Source organism: Sinocyclocheilus rhinocerous, unplaced genomic scaffold (assembly GCF_001515625.1).
Source record: "Sinocyclocheilus rhinocerous isolate Xijiao unplaced genomic scaffold, SAMN03320098_v1.1 scaffold1758, whole genome shotgun sequence".
NCBI classification, from domain to species: Eukaryota; Metazoa; Chordata; class Actinopteri; order Cypriniformes; family Cyprinidae; genus Sinocyclocheilus; species Sinocyclocheilus rhinocerous.
Genome location: NW_015631050.1, coordinates 427,495 through 436,686, shown reverse-complemented (window position 1 = coordinate 436,686; position 9,192 = coordinate 427,495). Strand labels below are relative to the sequence as shown.

Genomic DNA, 9,192 nt, shown 5'->3' with positions numbered 1-9,192 from the left:
ACATATATATATATATATATATATATATATATATTTATATATGAATGATGCATTTATTTTCATAAAAGCATGATTCATAAAAGCCTCTCATGCTTTTATTTTGATCAAAAATATAGTAAAACAGTAATATTAATTATGGAACATTACAATTTAAACTGTTACATATTTACTGTTTTATATTTAAATATATTTCAAAATGTATTTTTTACATGTGGTTTCAAAGCTGAATTTTCATTATTATGACGTTGGATTGTAAATGTCTTCATACAGTCTTCAGTGTCATCCTCCTAATATGCTGATTTGCTCAAGAAACGTTATTTATATTTATCAGTGTTGAAAAAAGTTGTGCTCATTAATATTTTTGTTGAAATCATTATGCTTTTTGGTCAAGGATTAGAAAGTTAAAAAGAACAGCATTTATTTGAAATAGAAATCTTTCATGTCTTTCAAAAATAAAAAAGATCATACTGACCCTTAACTTTTGAAAGGTAGAGTATTTGGAAACTTTTTTTTTTTCATAGATTTTTACTCTTGTAACTCAGGTTCACAGAATGTTGGCAGAGTTCAAATTAATTCCAGGTCTCAATAACCTGTTTGATAAACTGATCTGGAGAAGGCAGACGTCTGGTCATGTCCTACATCGGCAGAACCAGAACTGTGACTGCAGTCCAGTAAGGAGCAGCCCTTTATTACTCTGACTTATTTCATTGACTCTTACATATGGTTGGTTACAGTGTGAGAATACAGCTCTTTTCCCCTCTGCATCAGGAGATCTCTTTCAAGATCCAGTTCCTCAGGCTGCTGCAGAGCTTCAGTGACCACCATGAGTGGGTATCACAAAGAGATGCAACACTAAATAATAAGAGACAGAGAAAAATGAACTGGACTGATATTAAATGTTTTCTTTATTGTTCACAGGAATAAATACCTTCTTTTAAGTGGACAGGAGCTGAATGAACTGAGTGACATTTACCTGAATGCAAACATCATTGAAATGGAGGCACTGAATAACACAGACAGGCATGAGGACCCTTTTCATATCATATTAATTGATTGCTTCCTTATTCTCAAGTTTTGAATGGCTGGTAAATTAACTTTGGTTAATTGCTTTACAGAAACCTTGTCTGTGATGGTAAAAAAGGTCTTCTTACACGGTTAATCTCGGTCATGAGGAAAGAGCCAATTGATTCTTCATTCAGGTAAGATCTTCAGTTACAGTTTGTAATGTCTTCTTTCAACTTTGCTGGTTCCATGCCAATTCTCCATGACTTTGACACAACTCGCTTCAGGTTTTGGCAGGCAAGAGCAGTGGAGAGTTTTCTGAGAGGAACGCCATCATATGCCGATCAAGTTTTCCTTCTCAGAAGAGGCTTGTTAGAGGTGGGCAAAATATGTGTGTAATGCATTTCATTGTCTGTGTGAACATACACTATCGTTCAGCAAGTTTGGGTTCAGCAGGTTTTTTTTATACTTTTTTTTAGCAAGGATACATTAAATTGATCAAATGTGACGTTAAATACATCTATGATGTTACAAAAGATTTCTGTTTCAAATAAATGCTGTTCTTTTAAACTTTATTCATCAGAGAATCCTGCAAAAAAATAACTATCATGGTTTCCACAAAAATACTAAGCAGCACAACTGTTTTCAACATTGATAATAATGCATCAAATCAGCATATTAGACTGACTTCTGAAGGATTATGTGACACTGAAGACTGAAGTAATAACTGCTGAAAATTCATCACAGGAATAAATTACTTTTTAAAATATATTAAAATAGAAATCAGTTATTTCAAATTGTAATAATATTTCACAATATTATTTTTTTACTTTAAATCAAATAAATGTGATCAAATAAATGCAGCCTCGATGAGCATAAGAGACATCTTTCGAAATTTTACCAAACTTATTACAACCCCAAACTTTTGAACAACAGTTATAGGACTATTAAGCCATCTCATAATTCTCTTCTTTCAGCATATTCTATATTGCATCATCGACAGTGGCTGCAAGTCACATGACGTCCTTCAGAGCTACTTTGACCTACTTGGTGAGCTTATGAAGTTCAACATCGATGCCTTCAAAAGATTTAACAAATATGTCAACACTGAGGAGAAGGTAGGTTTACAGTCAGACCCTTGTGATTTTTCTTATGGCTAACACACTGAAATGATCCAGTAGATCTCAAATCTGTCTTTCTCTCTTTTGACACCTCAGTTTCAGATGTTCCTGACTCAGATCAACAGCTCCCTGGTAGACTCTAACATGCTGGTACGATGTATAGTCCTGTCTCTAGACCGCTTTGAGAGCCAGACTAAAGATATGAAAGGTTTGACTCAAGTGAATGAACAGTTAATTGAGAGATGGATGAAAAATGAGTCAGTTTTTAAAAATGTGTTTCTTTGTCTCTTTTTCTCAGTGGTTGAAGTGTTTTCAGTGTGTCGCCTCTTGTCCTACATGGCTCAAGTGGAAAACAGGTTGTCCTTCCTTTTTAGACTGACCAGCATCATCAATGTCCAAACCCTCACTCAGGCAAGTTATAAGATTTCATTTCTTGTGTCAGAGGTTGACAACCTATGGCACGAGAGCCAACATTGACACAGGGAGGGGTAATCACTGGCACATGAGCAGTAGCAAAAGAGATCCAATTCATTTTAGCTGAAGTCCTTTGCACCTGCATGTCAGTTTACATATTGAAGTAATCATTCTTGTGCAGTTGAGTGGATGACAGTTCAACTCTGTATCCTTTATTTATCCTTTATTCCACACACTTTAATGATGGTGACGTCCAAACTACTACATTTATGAAGAATGATGGGGGCACTAGTGAGCACCGTAAGGAGTAGATGTGTTTTAGCTGAGCTCCTCTCTATATTTCAAATTATTTGGTCATTATTTTGATTTCTCGATTTTTATAAAGGTATTTTTGCATAACTTTCTTTGTTAAACAGCTGTATAATGACTAAGCTAAAAATGCATTGCATACGTAGGGTAACATGAGTTTTTTCATTTCTGAATGAAAATTTTTTATTCTGTAATAACCATAATTTAATTGTCCTGAAATAATGTTTAAGATCAGTACATTCAAAAATGTTAATGTTAGGAAAATGGAAGGAAAGAAAAATGTTAGTACTGGTTTCAACAAGGGATGTCATGGGAGCATTCCCATGATCGATTGTCGTTTAAATTAACAATCAATTAATCGATTAATTGTTAACCTTAATACTTCAAAATGCATCTATTGCAGTAACAGTCACCGGCAGTGACAGGATGTACAAATGGCACTCAAAACACCAGCTTCCTCACCCAAATGAAATGGTTTTTAGTCTAAATAAAAGCCTAGTAGTAGGATTGTAAAATGAATAGATGTGATTATGATAATTTGATGAAATGAAGTGCGCACGCCGTAGTTACGTTTGGCATCATTTTACTTTAAATGGAGGTTACTGTTGGCTGTTTCCTATCCTGTCACGGAGACTGCTGAATGCGCCTTTCTAAAATGATTTCACGGTGCTTGTTGTTGTATTGTACAACACAATAGCAATGTTTACATTTAACATTATTGACATTTAAAATTAAGTTATAACTACAGCGCATAAGGCTTTGCCGGTCAGTGAAAACCGCTTCCACCGGTGGTTGCTACGACAGAGATACTATGGATTCTATGGAATACCAAACCTGACAAAATTATAAATAAATACAAAAATATATATACAAAGAAATGTTAAAAAAAAGCAAAAATAAATAAATATAGAAATAAAAATACAAAGAAAAGTTAAATAAATACATTAATAAATAATTATTATACTTTTATTTACTTATTTATATTTTTATTTTATCACATTTTATTTTTTCTTTATTTATACATTTATTTATTTCCACATTTATTTATTTCTACATTTCTTTGCCCGTAGGGTAATGAGGAGGGCGTGTTTTACCTCAGGAATAGCAATCAAGCCAGAGTAGGCGAGTTGACTGCTTTGAGGCCACAGTGACACTTGTGGTGCCCAAACGAAATACAAGAAGTGTACATTTGTAGTGGGTTGATAGTGGGATGAATGACTTAGGTGGGTAATATTGACAAAATCTTATATCACGGGTTAAGTCATTTAATATCACCCTAACTGTATGTATAGCCTGGGTGACATGGATACATATACTCTTTATTATGGACATTTAACATCTTCAACAGATCTGATAACGGGTTACGGGTTCTCTTTACAGGAATTTATAGGCTAGGCCTATATAGGCCTTTTTTTTTGGGATAGTATTTAGGTTATATGCTAATAATAATAATAATAATAATAGAAAGGAAGGAATAAAGTAGAAAGAAATGTTAAGTGAAAAAAAATGCCTGGGAGGATGAGATAATACCACCTGTTAATGGAAAAGTTTGTTTCTGTTGCTGTCAATATTGTTTTTGGAAGTTACATTAAAATGCAGTTAGCTCAAAAATCTGAGGGCACATGACAGGTGCTGTTTGAATGAGCATAATGCTTCTGTGTATGTTCAATGCATGGCGTGTGTTTCACTAGCTCCACTCCTATGGACACACCTAGTCGCATTTCAAATGCATTGATCAATATGCTTGTCGTGTCGACTTCACTGTAATGTGTGCTGGTTCCTTTCCGTGTTCTTAGCTGCTGTCCGAGTCTCAATCAAACGCAAGCTCTTATCAGCCCCATCCATTCACACCAAATATGATTAATACTGGAAAATGTCAAGCGTTTCCCTTTCAGAGTGCCTGTTATCAGATCTGTTGAAGATGTTACTGTTCATGTTTGCCAGCCCAAGACATTTTAGAAATCCAGACCGGACTATGTTTTAGGGACATGCCTGGAAAAAAGAGTATATGTATCCACGTCACCCGGTAGATTATACATACAGTTAGGGTGATATTAAATGACTTATTGTATCATAATTCTGTTTTCGCATCTCTAGTAAAAATAAAAATACTGTAGACAATTTTTCCTTGTCAAAACGACAGATTGTTAGTCTAACCTAATTATTTTATAGACAGATCTTATCTCATGGGTTTCAGACTTTATCTCTCGTCACATTCAATTTTAACACAGTTTGTGTTTGTTAGACAAGGCACGTCAAGTTTATCTGTACAGAGCCCTGGACATGATATGTGAGGGGGGAAATCAAAGATGCCATGGCCACGAATTAAGAATTAAGAATTAACTAGTTGTAGGAATTAGTTATTCAAGGGTTAGTTCACCCAAAAATGAAAATTAGCTTGTGTTTTACTCACCCTCGAAGCATCCTAGGTGTATATGAATTTCTTCTTTCAGACGAATCCAGTCGGAGTTATATTAAAACTGGTCCTGGCTATTCCAAGCTCTATCATTGCAGTCAGCGGGTGTTTCTGTTCAACTGTCCACAAGTCGTCAAATAAAGCGCGCACATCCATAATAAAACATGCCTCACACGGCTCCGGGGGGTGAATAAATGCCTCCTGTAGTGAATCCATGCATTTTTGTAAGAAAAATATCCATATTTCAAACGTAATAAACACTTTTCTCTCACTTTAGGTATCTGTCATACGCGGAAGCCGTTCCGGCGGATGATGTAGGACGTATGCGCAGCGTGATTAGTGACGAATATGGAGAGAGAACAAAACAAAACGGCGGTAATGAATTAGAAGTACATACCGAGGATTTGTAAAGAAAAATGTCGGAGGATTTCGATCTAAACCAAGAGGAGACTGGTTTTCCTTTGCTAAAGTAAGGAAACTTTGCTTCCTTTGATCCTGTAAACAAACTCGCGAGACTAGCACATCTCAGAGGCGCGCGTGCTGCGCATACGTGCTGCGTCATCTGTCGGAACGGCTTCCGCATATGACAGATATCGGAAGTGAGAGAAAAGTGTTTAGTACGTTTGAAATATGGATTTTTTTTTTTTTTTACTAAAACGCATGGATTCACTACAGGTCTTTATTCACCCCCCGGAGCAGTGTTTTATTATGAATGCCCACGCTTTATTTGACGACTTGTGGACTGTTCAACTGCAACACCCGCTGACTTCAATGATAGAGCTTGGAAGAGCCAGGACAATTTTTAATATATCTCCGACTGGATTTGTCTGAAAGAAGAAAGTCATATACACCTAGGATGCCTCGAGGGTGAGTAAAACAGAGTCTAATTAAAATTTTTGGGTGAACTAACCCTTTAATATAATTTTTTTAAATGTGTTTTTTCAGCATGTCACACGCACCGGTATTCACTTTCGCTTTCCTCAACAGCTCAACAATATAAATGTCTCGCTCGTGCTGAAGATATTATTCGCTTTTCTGACCATTTACAAACGGTGATTTCCATTGCTTTCCATGTTGATGGACTTTGTATTGTTTATATTTTAATGTATTTTTAAAGTTTGGATCACATTAAAAGCGTAATTTGTACATTGTGAATTATTTGCGTAAAAGATCCAGCCTCGTCACAGTCACTCACAGCCGCTTCTGCTGCACGTGTTTTGCGCATGAGCCGCACACACCCCAAAACTACCTTGCTTAATCAACCATCGATAGCTATAATCGATTACATTTCTTATTGACAATTAATCGATCGTTGACATCCTAGTTTCAACGCATGACAGTTTTAGAGACATCAAAACCAACATTAATACAAAGATTACATTTTTTTAAACTTGGAGCAAGTGTTGAAAACTTGATTTTTAAGATTCTTTTATTATATATCATTGTCCCTTAAAGGGGACATCGGATGCCCATTTTCCACATGTTGGTATGATTCTTTAGGGTCTTCTTGAAATGTCTGTAACATACTTTGGTTAAAATTCCTGAATGGTCATGTAAAACAACACCCTTTTAACCTAGTCAAAAACAGCTCTGCTCACAGCGAGCCGTTTCGATGCACGTCTCTTTAAATGATAATGAGCTACTGCTCATCCCACCCCTCTCTTCCGTCGGGCGTGTCGACACAAGATGTGTGAATATATCCGTATATGGCTTGGAGAAGATCTTATTCAAATTGCTAGCTATCTACTTAGAAACCGGCTGCACATTGAAGCAGCTCTCTGAATGACACTGTTTCAGACTCATGCAGCTCATAACAAACAGGCTGCGTGTTTTCATTTCAGTTTTCTGAGCTGGCAGACATGGCTGAAGTTTAACTAAATGCAAAAAAAGCGAAAATTTCATCTGATGTCCCCTTTAAAACTGATTGCCCTGATTTTGATCAATCACAGGAGAACGTGAGCTGTCTGAACACCAGTCTGGTGATTCTGATGCTGGCACGGAGGCGGGGCAAGTTGCCTTTCTACCTGAGCGCACTGCAAGAGAAGGAATATGCAGAGAAATACCCCGGCTGTCTGCTCAACAACTTCCACAACCTGCTGCGCTTCTGGCAGCACCACTACCTCAACAAGGACAAGGACAGCACCTGCCTGGAGAACGTGAGCTCGGCTCGATTGACCAAACACACACATTCTGTCACCGTTATGAGCTGTTAAGGCATAAACTTTTCTGTCTGTTTCCAAAAACAGAGTTCTTGTATTCCCTTCACCTACTGGATGGAGACGGTCTCAGTGCTGCTGGGCTCTGGTAGAAGTTCACGCTGTGCTATTGCCACCTACATTGATGAAGCCTACAGGGACCTGGACAGAGACTTCCTGGAGCTGTGACTATAGAGACTGAGAGGACTCTCTTTACATCAGAATTACATCATGCCTAAGTTTATCAGACCTAGACCTAGTGTGTGTGGGTGCAAGTGTATCTGGGTATTCATGGCGCCGAGGGTATTGATCTGCTTGTGTTCAATAGCATGAATGTGTGTTGGCTCAAAGTATTACATATGAAATGAATGTTCTTGGGAATATGTAATTCGACTAGGTGTGTTTGTGTTTGCAGTGGCACAATCTACAGTCTGGATGTTTTTCAGTTGGTCCATAGAGTTACAGCTGTCTTGTTATCTAGTGCTGAGCTCTCTCGCCCCATGAAGGTTGGCTTGTTTTACACATCCAGAAATGACAAACTCCTAGAAGTAGTCAGGAAGAGCCTCACTGCCTCTTACTGCAAAAAAACAAAAACGGCTATTTCAGGGACATTCTAATGTCTAATATTGGTGATTGGCTTAGTTTACATACTACCTGTATATTTATGTTATTATGTATGTAGTTCTCACTTGACCTAAAAATTTAACTTTTCAGCCCCGAACTCACAGAGTGCATCAAAAGAAGAGAGAAGCATCAAAAGAAAATAAAGACGTTTTATCTCAAGCATGTTTCTGTCTGTATCGCTACAGCAGTAGACTAAGTAATCAGTTAAAATCAGGTCTTTCATGGTACTGCAAGGATTTAGAGCCAGGTTTAAGATTTAAACTTTGTGATTATTTTTGTAAAAGAATGTGATTATTTAAAAGATATGATTTTGCAGCAAGATTTGGCTTCATATTTCAAGTAATCTACACTTTTTGTTTTCTACGCTGATCAACACAATTAAGCAAGTTGTTATTTCTTCATAATTCAAAAACAACAGCCCATACCAGAGAGGCAGTGTCACTAAAACCATGGTTAATAAAATGAACCATGGTTTTATTGTAGTAAAAGTGTAGCAACCATGTTTTTGTGTGTGTGTGTGTGTGTGTGTATTGATTACCATTTGTATAACCAGTTTTACTACAAATACCATTTTTAAACTATGGTTAGAGTAAAAAAACCATGGTAATCAGTTAAAATCAGGTCTTTCATGGTACTGCAAGGATTTAGAGCCAGGTTTAAGATTTAAACTTTGTGATTATTTTTGTAAAAGAATGTGATTATTTAAAAGATATGATTTTGCAGCAAGATTTGGCTTCATATTTCAAGTAATCTACACTTTTTGTTTTCTACGCTGATCAACTTAATTAAGCAAGTTGTTATTTCTTCATAAATCAAAAACAACAGCCCATACCAGAGAGGCAGTGTCACTAAAACCATGGTTAATAAAATGAACCATGGTTTTATTGTAGTAAAAGTGTAGCAACCATGTTTTTGTGTGTGTGTGTGTGTGTGTATTGATTACCATTTGTATAACCAGTTTTACTACAAATACCATTTTTAAACTATGGTTAGAGTAGCAAAACCATGGTTAATGTGTGGTTACCATGGTTTAACTATAATAACCATGTTTTTTGGTTTTATTTGTGGTAAAACCATGGTTAATTATTTTGGACTCTTTTCTTCTCCTCCG

The 9,192-nt window shown here is 36.4% G+C and overlaps 1 protein-coding gene across 2 annotated transcripts in view; it reads left to right on the top strand.

Moving 5' to 3' along the window:
- LOC107741324 (short transient receptor potential channel 4-associated protein-like) overlaps positions 1–8,236 on the top strand; it is a 13,021-nt gene extending 4,785 nt beyond the window's left edge. The window contains exons 10-19 of one of the 2 annotated variants that reach the window (XM_016554030.1): positions 543–671; positions 769–827; positions 919–1,020; positions 1,116–1,199; positions 1,290–1,380; positions 1,980–2,120; positions 2,220–2,331; positions 2,422–2,534; positions 7,212–7,418; positions 7,509–8,236. In XM_016554030.1, coding sequence (XP_016409516.1) covers positions 543–671; positions 769–827; positions 919–1,020; positions 1,116–1,199; positions 1,290–1,380; positions 1,980–2,120; positions 2,220–2,331; positions 2,422–2,534; positions 7,212–7,418; positions 7,509–7,646 — 1,176 coding nt within the window. In that variant the 3' untranslated portion in view covers positions 7,647–8,236. Of the gene's footprint in view, positions 1–521; positions 672–768; positions 828–918; positions 1,021–1,115; positions 1,200–1,289; positions 1,381–1,979; positions 2,121–2,219; positions 2,332–2,421; positions 2,535–7,211; positions 7,419–7,508 lie in introns of both variants that reach the window. The other variant, XM_016554029.1, reaches the window with a different exon arrangement.
- Positions 8,237–9,192: the final 956 nt, after the last annotated feature.